Here is a 19,751-nt window from a genome sequence, read left to right on the forward strand (position 1 = left end):
AAATCCTCAAACCTGAAGTGTGTGTTTATTACATTCCAGCCCTTACTGAACAAGTTCACACAGTACTGATTAAGCTATTTAAAATCAGATACATTTCTCTGCATTTTGCAGTATAACTAGAGTCGAGTTGTGACGCGTTTTATGTCAACCCACAATGACTGTTTTCCAGAGTCTCCTCAATACTCCTAGTTGACTCCTAGGAGACTGACCAATGCTTTGTTACTCTGTTGCTGTACAACCAACCAGGAAAGACATGACATCTATGTGCAATATTATTATTATTATTCTCAACATTTAAGCCTTAATTAAATTGCATGAAACAATAATGTGTTTTTGTAATAACATTGTTTAGGTCAATGTAAATAAATTAAAATGAAACATGGACAACGGGGGGATATATGCACATGGTTATGCACGCACAAACCCAGTGACTAAACAAGGTGCTTGTTCTGCCCCAAAGATATTCCAAGCGGTATCTTTTTTTCACTAAATGTAACCTCCACCATGTTTTTAAAGATTTGGTCTTTATGTTTCAGTGCTTTTTTCTTTTTATTAACCCAAATCCTCCAGGGGTCATGCTCAAATCTCACACTTGATTTCTGACGATAGGTCAGTATATTCTGCATCGCCTGGTAAGACGCAGACATATTTTTGTATTAGGGACGTGTTCCATTTTCTCAACTGAAGCAGGCTCACTTCAGGAGTAGAGAGTTTGGTTGTCAGAAGATATCTTTCTGCTCTTCTCTTGTTCATAAGTGTCATAATAAATCTGGACAATCAACCAATCGACAAATTCTCACTGTTTAGTCTAACCTTGAACAACGACATAAACAGTTGCTATTATATAGCCTTTCTATACACTCTAGCAGTCATTTTCTTTCTTTAATGTCTAATAAGAAATATATCACTTTATTCATAATATTATTAATAGTCAAGTTGACTATAAAGTGACACTGGAATTAGTCAGCATCAGTTTCCGCCTCACTTTTCAAACAATCTTAACAGTTGATTGATGTCACTACTTTGTGGAATAAATCTTTGTATATATAAAAAACAAAAAACAAAGATACACCAAAAGCTGCTCTGTTCTGATGGTGTCAAACTGTAATGATGTGGGAGATTTAAACATCCACACTGCACATGGACAACGGCTGAAACATGTTGGAAAGTAAATCATTTCAATAATAACTGGGTGCAGTTCAAATATTTAGCTAATTCAAATACGGTTAACATTCACAGATCAACATCCACAGTAATAATAGTGAAATCCTCTTTTCCTCGACTGTGTATATAAATAACCTGGCAGCAGTGGAAACATATCTCAGTAAAACCAGGCTAGCATTATATAATACAGAGGCTTGGAGAAAATCATTTGCTCTCTGTGGTAATTTGCCCTGCAAAAATTCTCTCTTAAGATTGCCCTTATAATTCCTTCTTGGGATCTTTAGAGTATAAAGAGCATGAAAAATGATGGAGAAAACTTGACCAGACTGCTTGCCTTACAAAGTTGAACTTGTATATAAATTATAAACTTTTTCTGCTTCAAACTTTCTCTCTCTCATCTCTTTGAGTTTCATGAAACTCTAAATTGATTGCAATTTCAAAACCCTCCAAAAGCTCTCATTATCGTTTCAGGCTTCAGAGCCACGGCTCTGTCGTACCCCTCCTCCATGTGTTCACATCGTGGAGCAGAAAATCGGAGGAAAGAGGAGGTGACGCACACAGAGGAAGATAAGGCTCTGTGAAGGGGACATCCAAGTCTCTCAGCGTCCAATACAGTCTGAACATTTACAGTGACTGATGAGGCACTCAGTCATTAGCCATAATGACCTTCCAAGACAAGCTGCATTTTGTGTTTACTTACAGCCAAACTCAGCGACACTTATTTGGAAAGCACTGCTTGTCCCACACAAGTCCCCCTTTCTAATGACTCACTACGATGGAGGTGTAGTGACTAACGTGATGTTCGAGTTATAATATCCGTATTTATGGGAAATAGGCTACATTGAAATAAAGAAGTGGCTGAAACAATGTAGTAAATGTGATTTGTGTGGAAGAGCTATTACAATGTTCATGTTCTTTTCCAACTCCAATTCCTCCTGCTGCCAGGTATACTGAAAATGACAAAAAAAAAAAAAAAAAAAAACCCGGGTCATCAGAAGTGTGAGAACTGTTCAAACTATAAAACTTGTGGAAATTATGTAGATTTGGATTAACAATACACTGTGCGTGGGTGCATACAACCTTCTGCACAGGGAAATAATGCAGTTGCCTTTGCAGTAACATTCAGTACATGCAACTAATGTTAAATCATATTCAACACTAGATAGAGCAGAATACTATCATAGAGAAAGTATGAAATACTTTCTTCATTCATAAAGATCATGCTAAAAAGTGTTGGATTATAAATTGTGTTCATTGTTTTGAGGTCTGTAACATCCCTATAATATAACATCCCCTAATAGTGTAGAATTCCTCTTTAATACAATTTCCCTTACCTCCTCTACGTAATGATCTTATCAATTGCATTTTCATTTTTTGCACAGCATAATCTCAACAAAGGAACAGCCTGCGAATTGTGAGACACTCACCAGCTAGTGGTGAAATAAATAGCTGAGGGTCATGCTATAAAGCAGTCATTTTATCTCTGAGAAATCACTGCTAGATATCAAACATTTAAAAATAGCACAAGTAGATTAGAAAACCTTAGCCACTGTGTGCAGCCCAATGAAGATCGAAATGGAAGAAAATATAGAATCCACTAAACTGTGCAACGGTACATTTGATTGAACTAATTGCAGGTTTTCTTTAGTAGGAAGAAGACTGTTTGTTACACAGACCCTAAAATATCCACTCATTGAGTTCAATGTGACCTACCTCCTCTAGCAGGTGGTGGGGCTCTAAACACAGGCCACTTGACCTCAGTGTGTGTGCATGTGTGTTTAAGTCTGTCAAGACCACAAGCTGCGGCTACAACTCACCCCACCGAACTTCCTGAGGTGCATGTGATTTATGACACCCTGCGCCACACATACACACACACAAACCGCCGGCAGTGAAGGTCAAAGCCTTAATGGCTCCTTCACTCATTTAACATCATTTAAAAGCTACTCCCTTTCTAACTACCCTGATTCCTTTCATTTTTCTTGCTCTTTCATTTTTTTTTTTCCCTTTCACACACAGCCTCTCTATGCCCATGTCGCCATGCCAGCTACAGCTACAGTCGCAGGGTAACAAATGCGTCTGGGCTTTCTTCCAAGCGCATGGACGACTGATGTATCTCTTAAAAGCTTCCGTTGCCAAGGAAGAGACACTCTTCAAACTCTCCCTTCTTCTATCTCAGTTTGTTTCCTGCTCTCTGTAATCACCACAGCATGCAACGCTGACTCTACTTACCAGACATTTCACACTGCACGCATTACACACCAGGGCTGGTAATTAAAGAGATTAGGGAAAATATGTGGGAAAAAAGGCGCGAGTAGCAAGTTTCACAGTGTGTCACACTTGACTGCTCCGCCCTGCTGACAAAAAAAGATTTTCTGGCTATTTTGTATTCTTTTGTCAGAATGTTCCCAAGTCAGGCATTTCTAATGTGTTATCCAATATGTTCCTAGAAACACTCATACAAAACAACTTCTGTTTAAATGCCATCTATTCTGGTTACATCACTTGTTGACCCATGGGTAGGAATTTCGGAAAGGCCTTGCCTCCTCTTGAGGGGTGAACTTTCCACTTTTTAAAAAAAACAAAAAAACAAAAACACTACAGTAACTCCTCATTCTTAGACAGAAAACAGAGGAAATTTGTAAAATTTGTACAATGTACAATTATTGTAAGGGTACCGAGTGCCTGACCTTTCCTGAGATTTATTTCTCTGCAGTGTGAAGTCACCTGATCAACCAGGCCGGTCTACCTTTGAATCACTGTGGATTTGGTGGATCTGATCCATATAAAATGATCTAAAATGTCATGTTTTATATTTCTTTTTTAAAAAACACTCCCCTCCTTAATCACCAAGCCACCCTCTCTCAGTACAACTGTTGGAGAGCTTTGTTTGCTCTCAGGACTGAACTTTGTACCGGTGAGAATGGTAAGTTTAAATATTGAGGCTGCTGAGGAACAACAGAAACACTATAAAAAAGTGCGGGTACCTGACAGAGAGGGTAAAATCCCCCGGATTGCTCTTGCTCGGCCTGGCCAGGAAACTGCCGTGGACGCCCCGTGTCAAGAGGAGCTGCTCTGCCTCGATTCCGGTAATGTTGGGGTGGAACCACCTAAACATTTATGAACAAAATAAACAGACAATAAAAGGCAGGCTCATTACACACACACAAATGATTACAAATAGTATATCATGCTATGACACAAAGTTCATTCTGAAATGATGCATCTGCATCCAGCTGATGGTTGTGGTCCAGCTGTATTTGACCTCTCTATCCAGACATCTCATGTAAAAATACACAATTCTACATGAGATGAGATTTAATGTGCTCAGCTCAAACTGTCTTTTGGTGTTACTTGTTGTATTGTTCTGGCTCTGTGTTCCACAGTTCTACACTGATTTATACATTTAATCTCAGAATGGTCACATCCATATCAGGCAGATAGTTCAGGAACTTTTTATATGGAGCCAAGTGGGTTGGTGGCCTTGCTGCAGGATTTTTCAAACACCTCTCAGAAACTCCATCTCTAAACTCTGATCAAATAGCATTGAGACTTTAAAGACTTCAACATGGAAACAACAAACCCAGATGACTAAGAAATGTCTGCTCTTCTCACTTTACTGCAGCTGAATCACAAAGGCTCAGAGGGATGGATTTAATTGACAGCATTTCACTCAGATAATATGCTCTCCTGCTGTGTGTTTATGACTGGCTTAAGGAAATGTTATAGTTCATAAAGTGGGCACAGCAGCCGGTTTAGTCATAATTTATGTTTCATAGAGGAGGCAGACCTTTAATGATTCAGTGGAATAGACAACTGCTGGTCATAAAAGAGCATGTACTGTACATTGAACTGGATTGACTGTCAGGAACATAATTATAGTGAGGTTTATTTTTAGTCTCAGTTTCAGGCAAGCATTCAACGAACAGACCTATAGTAATGTTAATCTTTTACATTTAAATAACGACTCTGGACTTATATAGTTAAACCTAAAAATTGAAATCCTATTTTAGGTCTCACATCAGCTGCATGCTTATAAAGAACTGACTGAATTTTTTCTTTTCACTAACTCGTAAAATTACACCAATAAATGAATTGAATGGGCCTTCAATTCATTACACAATTTTTCAATAACACTTGAGCATAAGCTGTGTTGAACAGCAGTAGTCTGACAGACACATTATTTATATTATGTGTTGTATGAAAATGGCAACATGCTGTGGAAGGTTGTATTAGGAGTAATTAAATCGCTTTTAACCTTATTATTATTTAACCTTATGATTAATAATATCTGAAATAATGAATACAGTAGTGCATAAGTACACAGTGTGCTTCTTTATTTAAATTAAATTAAAATAGGAACGCAAACTGTGTATACACACAAACTGTATGTCCTCTCCTTGTTTGAAAGGGAAGGACACCAAGGTTTACAGTACTGCGAAGCCAAAGCTAATAATTACACGTTACTTCCTCTGTAGCAAAACACTGCAGGCAAATATTTATCTCATCCTCTTCTCAGGTATGCTGGCCAATTAGTTGGGCCATGCACTCTTACTGGATTGTTTGACACTTTGATCTATCCAAACCACAGCATATCAATTATTTATTATTCACAAATGCTCACAAGACATAAACCAAGCGCACGTACACGTTGGTACTTGCACTGTAGTGTGTGGCGATGCTGAGTAAAAAGCCGTGTTTAACACATGAAGGACTATATTAGCACTGTAGAAGCAGTGAGTAGGCAGTGCAGTAATGCCGCACTGAATGGCTGTATGTCAGCTGTGTGGATTTAGAGCTCATGTTTAAGCAGGGATCATTGGGTTAAACCTCCCTAACTACCATGTGCCATTGTGGGCTAATCCAACACACCATTAGCCATCCAAGGCCCCATCTGTGTGTCAAGGCACAGGGAATTGACATTAAATGGCATGTACAGCGGTGTGTATGCCTGTTGGTGGTGATACAAAGAAAGTGCGAATGTGAAGGGACCTTATGGCTTCCACAACAGGTCCTTAAAAATGCTAACTCACAGTTAGAGCTCGGTCACAGGTTTTTACATGCACTGACTGCAGGTTGATAATTGCTATGCATAAACATATTTGAGCATTATTTTAACAAGAAAGTCAAGGATTAATCTGGCATTAAATTATGACTAGAACAACAGTGAATCCGATCAGTTGTGCGTATTTTTAACAGTTTGAGGAAACCAACAATGGTAAAAATATAAAATATGATTGATTTAACATCACAAGAAGCTACAACTCTATTAGTCAACTAAAAGAAGATGAAGCTCTGATAATACTGACAATTACCTGTTTCAGGCACTTGAGTAAAATTAGCAAATATTTCAATATTTTCATTTTCTTCATTTCTGCTGTTTTTAGGCAACAATATTTTTTGGAATGTTACTCTGGAGACCTGTGCAGTTTGAATATCATTCTTTATGCTACAATTTTACAACATTAGTCATTGATTTATTAACAAAATCACCATGCTGCGGTTGTGTGCATCTGCAAAGTTAAAATTTTCATGCATGAGTCTGCAGCCTCATATAAAATACTGCATGTAGTGAAAGAATTGAATCCTTTGGGCAAATTCTTTGTTTGTTACTTACTTGAAGGTGACTTTCTTAAGCACTGTTGTTCTTGTGCAGTGTGAGGCATAATCTGTGCCGTTCCTTCCTCCTTTAGACTTTTTTATATGTTACTTGTTAATTTTTTATATATTGCCTATTTCTTACGTTTTATTGCACCAAACACCAAGAAAAGATTTTCGTATGGTTCATGTAGCAGTGATCTGACTGATCCTGTGTTTTTAACAACAAAAAAACATAAGATGTACATATTCAGACATTTGGCTAATAAAAATGATTCTTTCAGAATGAAACGGATTGTTGCCAGACATACAATGAACTATAGGTGTTGTTGCTGCACCAAAGAGTCAGGTAGACGTTGCGTGGCAAACAGGTATGGCTGATTAACCACAGCCAACAAGTCGTTTGGCATCGGTGAAACTACTGGCACAAAATCACTCGGAAAGAAAAACAACTGTTTTGGAGGAATCAAAAAAGGGAAAGAAACACAATTATCTGACTGAATCATGAGTGTGAATAATAAACTGTGTTTACATTTTGAAGTAACAGTGAAAGTAGCTGCGTTTCCATGACAGTTTTTCGCTAAATAAAAGTGGTATTTCTGAAATTTCGAGAAAATGCAAAAAAAAAGTTTCCTTTGCACTTTTAAGATAAACTGTTAAATCAGTACATCTGAAAAAACACCTCATGAGAGTGTAAAAATGTTTTAGTGATATCTGAGGTGTTTTTCAAATTGTACCTGTTTCCATTACCAGTTTCTTATTTCTTATCCAATTGGTTTTGCACATTTCTAGGGGTAATGGAAATGCAGCAATTGACCCTTGACGTTTTGGTTATGAAACGTCATGAGATTATTACATATTAAATTTTGAGTTGCTGTGATTATGTAATGGTAAGGGTAACCTTTCACCACCATTAATCAGTTCATCTTAGAGAGTTCACAAGGATGGACTGACAAACATAAAAACATAATCCCTCCAATCCCAGCTGCTGCTTAAGTATAAAAAGAATGGGTGGTGATAGTAATACTGAATCTGTACAAAACAGTAGTAGGAAAAGACCCTTTGTCTTCACAAGTCACAAAACATTAGGAACATAGCCAATACTGAGTGTATAAATCCTGTTTTCTTTTCTAAATCTTCCTGAAGATGCCTCTCTGGATATACACCAACTGACAACTAGAAAGTATTCATGCTGGAAATCAGTGGTGTTTGTCAGATTTATGTGTGCTGACAAATTTGACTCAACTGAACTGACGGTTGTGATTATTTAGAGCACTACAGAAGGCAAGCTGAACTGATTTTGTTTCACTTTTTCTTACTCTCTCCTCAAGATTAATAATAAAGTAGAAGATAAGTATTTGTTCCTATGAAAACTTTGGCCACATCTAACAAAAACATACTCAAAACAAAAGGCCAAAATACAAAATAAATTACTTATTTTGGCTCATGAGTTGAACACGAGGCAGTTACAGCATAACCCTACAACAAATTATGAAAGTAGATTATTACTTCAAAGGCAACATTTTCCTCTTTACCTACACATTAAAAATTTGTACAACTAGTCATTGATATTAAGACATACTGTTAAGACATTTCCAACTTTCTTTATTTTATTTATTGCATGTTCTAAGTAATGGAAATACAATAGAACAGAAGTAAAACGGTTAGATTTATGAATATCATAAAAAAATAGTCCTTTGATTTGTCAAATACCAAAATAATTATAATAAATAAATACTTTGGGGGAAAAAATGTGTGTGAATATGATTCAACAAGAGTGGAAAAACATTTTTTTCAGTGACATATAGACTAAATGAGTCATGGAAATCATGCATTCCACATCCTAAATCATAGCCTTTCTCTACCAGCACCCCTGACACACTACAAAAGCGTATTATCGATTAATAAAACCCAGCAGTGGGCGACATAAGAGCGCCTTCATGAAACTCATGCTGAGGAGATAATATCTGAAAGCTTTAACAGTGGGCGAGCGTTTAGGCGTTTCTGTTTTTGTGCACTGTATGACACAAACCCATGACAGTAAGATAAAAATAAGACTCATGTGTCAGCTCAGCAGATCCTGTGTCACCTCAGAGTGGCAAATACCCACCAGAACACATCTGTGGTCACTGCTGTTGCAAAGGTCTGAATCTCTGCTTCATTTATGTGGGGCGATGCTTTCTATGAATTTCTCTGTTTCTTTCTTGTGCTCATAAAAGCACAAAAATAGGAATAGAATCAGTGTGTAAAGAAAATACTAAGCCTTGTCAACAGTTTTACAGAGGAGCAATTTAAATGACTCAATCTAAAAATTCTGAAATTGCTTTATAGGAGAAATTGTAAATGGCAGACGTGCGCAGTTTTAAAGATGAAGCAGCTGTCTGAGTTTTTGCATTCAGCGGGTGAATCGAAGAAACACTGACAGCTTGTCCATCAAAAAGCAGCCTGCCCTGTTCTGACTTTGACAAAGAGGAAACATGAGAAGAGTGTAAGAGGAGACAAGTGGGGTCAAAGACACACGCTGCAGGAGAATCAGTAATGAAAGGTGTGAAAGGACTTGAGTGAAGTCTGTGGTCTCATTAACCTGCCCCAGTCTTCATGGCCTGCATCTGTCCACTCCTACCTGGATGAACAATTCTCCAACCTGCCAATGATTCCTCTTATACTCTCAAAGTGTCACAAAAGATCATCAGCTATATTTTGTATTATTAAATTCTACATGTCTCCTTCAGCTTGATGAATGTATCTATGACAGAAGTTTGTTTATCTTGTTTCCCCTGTTCTTCTTCTCTCTCTATCTTCTCTGTTTCTACCCGGCTGGCCTTCAGCAGATGGGTCCCTCCATATGAGCTGGGTTCTGCTCAAGGTTTCTTCCTGTTAAAAGGGAGGTTTTTTGCCACCTTTGCCTTTAGGCTTGCTCTGGAGCTTCAGGCTGGTTTTTGTGAAGCAATTTGTAAAATAATTTGTATTGTTATTAATGCTATATAAATTATTGAAAATAACTGAATTGAATTGAATTGAATTGAAAACATGGGTCTTTCAAATATGCAGATGAATTTAAGCTTTGTGGTTGTTGAGGCTCTTCTGTTGCTGGATGTAAACCAAAGGGGCAAATGTGAATGAAATTAAAATATTTGCTTGATATAAATAAGAAGCTAATCCTAATGACATAAAGGTCAGACTGGACCAGCACGTGAACAAACAGACCACACCAGCCAAGACATCTGACCCAGACGGCACCTGACCCCCTTATCCTCGCCGGGGGGTAAAACCGATCTGTTGCATTTTCTCTCTATCTGCAAGCCAGGGGAGCAGATTATAGAAGGACCTTTACAAATAATAAATTGTAAATGATTACAAGGGGATTAGTCATAAATACATTTGGGGGGGTTACACGGCTGTCCTTGACTTTACAACATTATAAACATTTCTACAAATGTAGCTGGGATATTTGCAGGAAATGGTTCAGAACCAGTGAGAGGGTGATAAACACAATATCTATAGTCCATACGAGGCACTAGACATGTCCACAAGGCAGAGCATATTGTCCCTAAATAATTACAAATATTGTAGTGATGGAGCATCTCTTAGAGAATATATAAGACAAACACAAATAGAAACAACTTCAGGGGAGATATTCACTACCTGAAGCAATCAAATGCAAATTATTAGCAGTTTAATGACAATTTCTGTTTTTAATTTTTTTCATGTATGCTTTTTGTGTACATACTGATCAATCAACTAATAAAGCATCAGAGCACAACATTTTGATTTTAATAAAACTCTCCTGAGCAGAAATCTATGTGGAAAATGTTTTAGAAACATACGGGACTGTCCAAATGTTTAAGCAAATAAAGTTAGGGTGCTTCGAATAATGTTATGAACAGTTTATACCTATCAATTAATGTCTTAAAAAGTGCAGTTAACAGAAAAATCTATATTTGTGAATAAAACAGTAGCAAATCTCCTACATGCACAATGTTTCAAGGTTTGGGAGGAAGGCTTCTCAACGTCTTGGACAACTCCCCACTGCTCTTGTGTGGATTTAGGCTGTGCCAGTGTCTTTTGTCACTTAATGAAACCCCAGACAGGTGATGTTCAGATCAGGACTCTGTAGGAGCCAAACCATCTGTTGCATACCCTGTTCTTCTTGAAGCTCAAGACAGTACTTTGTGTCTAGCTAAATGTTGGAGACACACTGCTGAACCAGTTGAGGACTAAACTGATGAATTTATGGATAAACATTTACACAGGCTGTATATCTGGTGTTATTTCATAACATATACAGACATTTTTGATAAGGATCCCTTTCAGCATTTGAACATTTTAAATTGAATGAACCGTATCCATGTAACTTCTTCATGTTACAGTTTTTCCATGACCCTATGTTATGGACATCTTTCACTACTGTCTGAATATTTTTCATCATATTGGACTATATTTGGAGTTTTATATTTGTACTTTTCCTTGAAGTACAGCTCAAACTGACCACTGCATTTAGGTTACTGTACCGCAGAGCCACTGAGGGTCCTGGGTGTCAGCTGGTGGACAGATTACTTGTGGTATTGTTTTTAAGCCTACACAGATTCACAAATTCATACGGAAAAATAATAACAGTGGGACAAACATGCCTTATGTCACTAATCCATTCCTAATCCTCGTCACAGCGCTGCTGTCACTCGTCAAATTATCTAAACAATGGAGGTGGGCTGGAACCAGACGCAGACACTGGACCAATGCTTCAAACACAAGTGCTGCTCAACTGTTCACCTTGTCAGGTTTACAGAGAACTAAAAGCGAGGAGGCAGCTTGCCCTCAGTGTCTTGGCACAAAACGCATACATTTTAACAACCGTACATCTAGCCTCTTTTGGAGCTACAGCAATGTAGCTGCCATGACAAAAATATGGTACTTATATACACACTTCTGCACAGCCACTTGCTCTCTCAGGTTCACTTGTTGTCCTTCTGCTCTAGATTCACCAAATGAGGAAAACTACAGAAGAATTCATAATTTAAGGGAAGTGGATGTAGAAAAAATGTGACAAAATACCATCAAGTTGATTGAGATCGTTTCTGCCCTACCTCACCATTGTGGTCGAAGCCTGCCACAGCCCCTTGTTTCAGCAGCTTCAGATCTTAATAATCCAGCACTGGGCACTGTTACACAAGGGTGGGTGGGAGGGAGCCAGGGAGATATAGAGACGACGGGGGGAGGATGGGGGGTGCTTGTAAAAGTGTTACTGGGTTAGACAGCAAGAGAAATGACAGAAGTAGAGGGGGTTCTTTGGAAGAGTGTTAGCGAGAGACAGAGAGAGGGAGAGAGAGAGAGAGAGAGAGAGAGTGTACGTAAACGAGAGCGGGTGAGGGGGCGGGGGCCTTTTAATCTGGGATTTGGATGAGCGTGAGCAGGCCTGATACCAGCACCCGCCGGTGCTATCAGCCGTCCCCCTCCTTTCCTACCTCAAACCAATGTGACAGCCGCTGGCAGACTGGTCCAATCACCCTCTGCCCTCCTCCCTCAGCCTCTCTCCTCCTTCATGCCCTAAGAGGTCAGAGTCCCTCCAGTCGCTCCAGATCCTAAAGCTAACTCCAGCTGTAACAGACCAGAGCAGGCCAGCTCAGGGAGCCAGGTCTCCTAGAACTCCTAGAACGTCTTCGCTATGTTGTTGGAGGATAAATACAACAGCTGTATTGCCCGTGCTTGGAGATTACATGTTGCATAGTTACACCGGATCACAGATAGCTCTTGCCAAGCTAAATCCCACCAATCCAGCCAATTCAGCAGTATGCCATTAGGCTATTCGTTCTACAAGGGTTGTTTAGGGAACTTTGCAGATGAGTTAGAAAATAAATGCAGAGAACAAAAGTGCAATTTCATTTTAATCACCTTGCCTTCAGTCTTTACAACTAGATTCCATTATTATGCCTTTCCTCACTAATTGTATTGACCGTCAATACTTAATGACAAAGTTATTATTATTTATTCGTTTTATGAAAACTGCTTCACATTAATCACTACAGCCTGCAGGCACACAAGAGGCTTTGCAAGGTTGTAATGGTCATTACATCCTGATGGGATCATGTCAGTACACGGGCCGAACAAAAAAGCTGAAGGAGAGTGCACACCAGTATTGGTAAGGTGCTGACAACTGGAACTGCAACTTTTTCATTAAAATAGTGTGAGCTATGAGTGTGCAACTCCACTTTCTTTTTAGGAAATTGGTTGAGACATTTCCCTAAAAGACAAACACATCAACATCACTAGAGGAAAAGTCAGATCACCATAACCTTAAACATTTGTTCTTTGGCACTAAACACTGATCCCATTGACCATTTTGTGACAATTCAGTGTTCTGCTGGGAACCTTTTGGACCTGTCATTTGTGTGGATGTTACTTAACAAACATGTAGCACCCATCTAGACCACACCAGGCACCCCCACCCCATAGCAATGATACTCCTGGATGGCAGCAGCCATCCCCAGCAGGATGCAGCCTGACACAGACACACACACAAAACACTTTAGGAACAACCAAAAAATACATGAAGAAGCACAAGGTGTTGACCTGGCCTCCAAATTCACTAGACCCCAAACTGATCATGTATCTGTGGGATGATTCACTGAGGCCACAAGGTACAAAGCTGCCTAATTTATCTCACAAGATCCTTGCAGTTGTGTTGTATGCAAATTGAATGTCTCAGTGACCTGCAAGGATTTGTTTCCTTGGTGAAGACCACACACTTTCTGCTACTGATTTTGGCTCTGATTCCAGACCTGTCCTTTCTTATACAAGGCAGAACAAATAAGACTTTTTCTTTTTCATGATGAAACTATTTATCTCCAAATGTCACTTATGCAATCCTAGTAGTGGGTTTCTTTCTAGGCTTTGCCGAGAAACTATTATTTCGTGATCTGGCTGTCTGCATTGTGCTCAACAAAATGTGTTTGCCCTTTCCCTTCCTGTGCCTGTCGCTCTGTTCAATGATTAACTCTTAGACCATAACTCAGAGTAAAGCTCGTAGAAACAAACTTAGTAAGCAGTGAAATAAAAAGTCTTGAGCTGCTTATTTGCTTGCAAATATTCAAATGTCATATTAACCAGTTGAAGTAAACAGGGGTGGAGGATTTTCACTTACCCTACAATGTAAAAATACGCATTCATTCTGTTCATTGAAACTCAGTGTTGATTTAACAAAATGAATGCTACTGTGTCTTGACTATCCCGTTATAACTCTCATATGGCTGCAGGGTACACATTCATAACTAAATTTAAAATGTAACTTGAGGCGTGCGGAATTACTCTGGCATATTCTGAATTTTCATCAGCATACATGCATGTTAAAAACAAAAACAAAAAAAAATCTTCTACTAACCAAAACCTCTAAAGTTCAGTTGTGCATTAGTGGCTCTGTAGTCATTCCTAAAAACATTTCTTGGAGGCTTTCTGGATTCTATGTAATTGTTATTGAACCGCAGAAACAGTGAATTCATAGTGAATTCATTTGGAACTGTTTCTCCGCTTTTCCATATTCCTGGTTTCCATAGGCTACTTCTCACTGTGCCCAGGTTGCTCACCTTTGGCAAACAATCCATAGTGGTGGATGTAAAAGCACTGACGCCAGATTTAAAACTCTGTCTGCTATTACCTTAACCACGATGAGAACTCATTGGGCCAGGGTTTCAATGTAACCACAAGTTCTTTTAAATATACTGGAATTATATAGTTTTTGTACCCTTGCATCATGTTTAACATACTTAATACAAAGAGAAGTGTCTACAGAACACATGTAATAAAATTAAAAACAACAACAAAAAAAAAAAAAATTCTTAGTGAAATGTTGTCATGTCATTGTCATAATTCGGGTATCACAGGCATAATATGTTTCCTACGGCATTCCAATAGCCCTGGACAGACCCAAACTCACAAAGATAATTTTAACATGCAGTAAATGATGTCCCAAAAGTTATATTTATTTTGTAAATCACTGAAACTGAATTGCAAGCCCATCCTATACATCCATATCCATGTTCTCTACCACCCTCTACTCCTTGGATCATGGCTGCAGGAGAAGGAGTGACTCAGGGCTTTCCAAGAATAGGATTCCTTTTGACAACCGCCAGGCGCCCCGTTTCCCTGCATCTGGCCCTGGGCGGTGGGGAGAAGAGTGACAAAGACAAGGCAAAGAAAACCAGATTTCAAATAGCCTGGTTTTATCTGGCGAGATGTCGACAGGGAAGCAGAGAGTAGAGTGGATGTGCTGCTGGAGAGACAGAGGCAGCTGGGAGCTGCAGGTTAGGCCTTGGGCTGGTTGAGGGGAAACAGCCCAACAGTGCATCCAGCCACCACTCTATCCTCTTACATAATGTCTCAAGTTCAATATAGCCCTGGTCAGCTATTAAAAGCACGGCTGTCTCGGCCCACTGACAAAAAGGTGATATACTTAGTAGCCACAGCGCAGCATGAAAGCCTCTGCTAGGGCTAAATTGGTCACATACAAGCCCTGGGGTGTGGATTTTGGAAATGTTGCAGTTATTTTTAGCTCTGCTGATGATCCGGGGTATTTACATGAGGTGAAAAAATCCCCTCCCCCCGTTCCCCTTTCCCAGAAGGTTTACTTTTCTGTGTACCAAATGACTAAGTCACAATCACTGTGCACATGCAGGTGCACATACGTAAAGCACCAAAAGGGGATCAACCGATTACAAAATTTCCAGTAGTGATAAGATAAATAGCCAAAACATAATTAGGCATTTCTTTAAACATGCAAAAACTACTTATTTGGATTTACACAGAGTCAGCTGGACTTGTGAAACACTGAGTAAAAGTGGCTCTGGCCATCACTGGTTAATAAATTACAGAAACATCCAGACTTTTCACATGCAAAGAGGAAATCACAGTTTCAGAAGTAGCCATAGAAAGTAATCAGTGTGCACAAAGACAGCTTGCTCTTAACAGCAAACCTTTAGTGTGTGCACACGTGCACACAGTTTGTCTTACTTCTGTGCAAAAACAGTGAAAATCTGCACGTAAAAATTTAAACTGACTATAAAATTTGGATTAAATGTTGTATTGGTAGAAACATTGTATATGTATGTTTAACATTAAATGAATGGTTTTTACTCTGTACTGAATGGCTAGCTTGCTATTTTTTAGTTCACACATGGTTCAGTCACACATTCCTCCACAGGAAAACGGTACAGATGACCATTTTACCACTGAAAGCAAATATATTGTGATACTTTACTAAGTTCTTCTGCATCTTGTTTTGCTGTAACTAAGCAGATACATGTTTATATGTAGGCCTACTGTAGTTCATGTGTGAGACATACACACTGTAAATACTGCATTCTGACTACATAAAGAAATATTATTACACGATTTTGGTATCTTGCTATTCACAATTACAGAACAGAATGTCATGTTTGACAGGAACCAATGAGAAGTTATGGTCTATGACTTAGTGGTCCATCACTTTGTTCCTGTTCCCTGCTTACTCATTTCACGAGCGAGAAACGGCAAGATAATAACCCTGTTTTCTAAACTGAACAGTTAGCTACAGAGAGGATGCAGAAACAAAAGTATTAACCCAATCAGGCCTGAGAGGAACACATCAGACAATACACGTTTTACATACACTTCATTTTGTTCTCTTTAAGCCTGTTGCCCTTACATTTTATGTTCAAAGATCACATGTAGCTGGCAGAAATGAAATGTTTTGTCTCCTATAATCTCTCGGCAATGTTATTATTATTATTTTTAAATAAAAAAGAATCAAACGCAAAACATGTATTTGGGGGAAAGAACTATCAAGTGTTCAGCGTTCAGAGCACTGCTGGAAATGTTGGCGGTGCTATCTTATTCCTCCACATGCGCTGTTGTTTTCCTGTCGGCTTATCGAGAAAACTGACTCACTGTTCTCAGCTGGTCAAATGGGTTTCAGTGACAGACGAGGTCTGTTCCATAAACAAAGGGGAGAAGAGGTGGTTTCCAATAGTGGAAAGTGTGTAATAGTACACACAGTAAACTGAAACTAAAATGAAAATGGAAGAGAAGGGTAAAGGGATTCAACATTGCCTCTTTCTCTGGACCAACACTCACAGTGAACTCATTACAATGCTTAAGCATTGTTAAACGTATGGTAGAGTCACAATGAGCGACTGTACAAACAGTTCTTTTATGACTTAATTGCCTTAAATCACTACAAATACAATAACGACAAAACATTTGGAAACTTCCCGACATTATGATGAACTAAAATCCTTCCTGAAACAGGGAGTCTGACTGATACCATCATCAACAAGAGAGAAGGCCTGTGAGATCAAGATGGCACACATTGTAGTATTGTTCCCCTGTGGTATTTCAGCTCAGGAAGTACTGACTGAACCACGGAGCAACAGTCGTACATGTGTCGGCCAGTGGCAAAGCATGGAAACTGGTAGAAGAAAACAGCTTTTAGTTTGGTCTTTGTGTTTTCCTCTGTCACTGACTTTAATTTGCTGGTGGCGTTGGCACCTGAGGGAACTGAAAGCTAAATCCTCAGTCAACTCCCGAAGTGTTTATTGTCTATTTTAAATAGAGTTTACATCAGAAATCATAGCATTATTTATGCCATATGTCTTATCACATGGAATATCATATCATATCATATTGGGATTTTCACTACACACATTTATGATGCTGTGTCGGAAACAGCTTTTATACGAGCATAGTGACAGAAATCAAAATAAAAGAGAATTAAGTTTAAAGCATCTATCCGACACTTCACATTTCACTGTTCAACTATATACTGGTTCAACTTGCATACAAGTTTCACCTACTTAATCTATGGATATGTGCACACATCATTTGGTTAAGCTCTTCAACTGCGTATTCAGTATCAAATAAACATAAGGAACAATCAAACTGAAACGACTTGACAACCTGTATCAAATATTTTGATAAATAATCAACTACCAGATAAGCTTATGCAAAGCTGAGCCAACTGCATTATGAATAGAATTTTACAGCATACCAGTACATCCTTGCTCCAAGATGTACCAGGAAGTAGATAAGCAATGCTATGGACTATGATTATGGAAATGAGAAAAAGTTTCTTTTACGCTCCGTTCAGTCTGGCTGCTTGCTCCCACACACCCTTTGATGCACTGAGGGGAAAATCATACTCAGCTAGCAACTCTATTGTCAAAATAAAACACAATTTCGCCAGAATTCAATAGTCTTTGTCCTGTCAAGAGGACAGACACATGCCTGTTGGACTATGTTCAAATCGCTGGTTTGACCTTTTCACCTCCACATCATAATTTCACCACTGACTTTGGGAGGTAGAGCTGCGTGTCAAAGAATATGACAACATCTGCTACCTTTTCCACCCATATACCGAGGGACTATCTGTATCAAGTGTAAACTCTGTGACTGCCAACGCTGCATTTTCTTGAGTCCACAACAGCCATTATGGTCAAGAGACGAGCCTATGGTTGTTTCAGGGGTCACCTTGCATAGAAGTCTGTACCAGGACAAACAGCTGTCGCACTTGTTGGCTAGAAAGAAGCACTTAGGATTAAATTACTCAGTTTTACTGCACAATTTCAAATACCACATGGAATACAAACATTAATAGCTATATATTTCAGATTTTTGGAAAGTAACTTGACAGGACATTCTACAGCTGGAGAACACCCTGCGCTCCATGAAAATCTAAATACATACTATATACAATTCATGTATTCATTCAGTTTAGAGTGTTCACCGCAGCTTCTGTAGTTATTAACTGGTCACAATTTAACCTCAACGATGGTTGCAGAGAAATGTACAAATCATTAACAGTTACAAATATTAACTATTATGTATTAGATTACAATTATGTAGCAAAGGCCAGAGTTATTGGTAGTTGACACAAACTAACACATAACAATTAACTACAGATTGTTGCAAACAACAAACAATTATTGCTACATGGACCTATATAGTATTACTATAAGACTGTAGACACCTAGAACTAATACTGCTGTAACATTACTACAGAAATTCAACGTTTTGCTAGGATTTTACTAAAGCACAGGTTTACTGTAATACGTCAGGGCTTAGATTGACAGGAAGCTTCAAGTCAATTTCCTGCAGTCTGCACACACAGACAAAGAACTGAGGCTGAAAAGTCCATCACAGCAGATGATGAAGTGTGAAAGTATTTCGCGTCATTATGTCCGTGCGGATCAGGGACATTCCCAAAATAAATAAAGACATGCACACAAAATGCAATTGTGGGATATGGTGACTTTCTGTGAATTATTTCAAATTTAATATTTATTATAAGTCTACCTCTTGACAAAGCTCTCGCCGTCGCCATATTTTAAATCAGTTATATAACTCAGTGCCAGTTCACAACTACAACAGGACAAACAAATAACGGTGTCGTGAAGTTGAAGGGGTCTGGATACAAAAGTTGAGGGGCTCCACTCTCTCTCTCTCTCTCTCTCTCTCTCTCTCTCTCTAGAAGACTCACTGTCTCTGACTGCGCGTGCAGTCTCGGAGCGCCCGTGCAGCATAAAAAGAAGCTCTAAAATAATCTCGCGGGATTAATGACAGTTTGAAAAAGTGACCCGACTTTACCTGCGAGATGTCATAGCAGTCTCTGAAAGCTGTCAAGCGTCCTCGAACGTTCCCCTTCTGCCTCTGCCGAGTCGCTGTGTAGAGTGAGAAGATCTATTGAAGCCGCTCTGATCCACGCATAACAGCCGACACAGCTTCCGGTTATTACCTTCAAAACAAAAGTCTTCTGTTTTACCATAATATCCTTTTATTGGTGTGTTTTACAACATTTAGTCATATATTTTCCGAATTTGCTGGAAATCTCTTGTTGAATTGTATTTCTCTATAACTCTATGCCAATGTTAACAGCAGCATGTTCCGTAAAGTGTGTTAAAATATTTTGTCAAATGTAAGTGTGCCACACTTTTATTTTGGAAGACAAGTCGATTTGCGTTCTCTGC

The 19,751-nt window shown here is 38.8% G+C and overlaps 1 protein-coding gene across 3 annotated transcripts in view; it reads right to left on the minus strand.

Annotated features, from left to right (window-relative positions):
- Window positions 1-19,502, minus strand: part of ptpn11b (protein tyrosine phosphatase non-receptor type 11b) — a 39,749-nt gene extending 20,247 nt beyond the window's left edge. For 2 of the 3 annotated variants that reach the window (XM_047605650.1, XM_047605644.1), the window contains exons 1-2: window positions 19,372-19,502; window positions 4,152-4,274 (exon numbers count right to left, since the gene is read on the minus strand). In XM_047605650.1, the coding sequence (XP_047461606.1) occupies window positions 4,152-4,274; window positions 19,372-19,385 (137 nt within the window). In that variant the 5' untranslated portion in view covers window positions 19,386-19,502. Of the gene's footprint in view, window positions 1-4,151; window positions 4,275-11,846; window positions 12,001-19,371 lie in introns of those variants that run through there. The other variant, XM_047605655.1, reaches the window with a different exon arrangement.
- Between the last annotated feature and the right edge of the window lie 249 nt (window positions 19,503-19,751).

This window comes from Mugil cephalus, chromosome 1 (genome assembly GCF_022458985.1).
Source record: "Mugil cephalus isolate CIBA_MC_2020 chromosome 1, CIBA_Mcephalus_1.1, whole genome shotgun sequence".
In the NCBI taxonomy this organism is placed as follows: domain Eukaryota; kingdom Metazoa; phylum Chordata; class Actinopteri; order Mugiliformes; family Mugilidae; genus Mugil; species Mugil cephalus.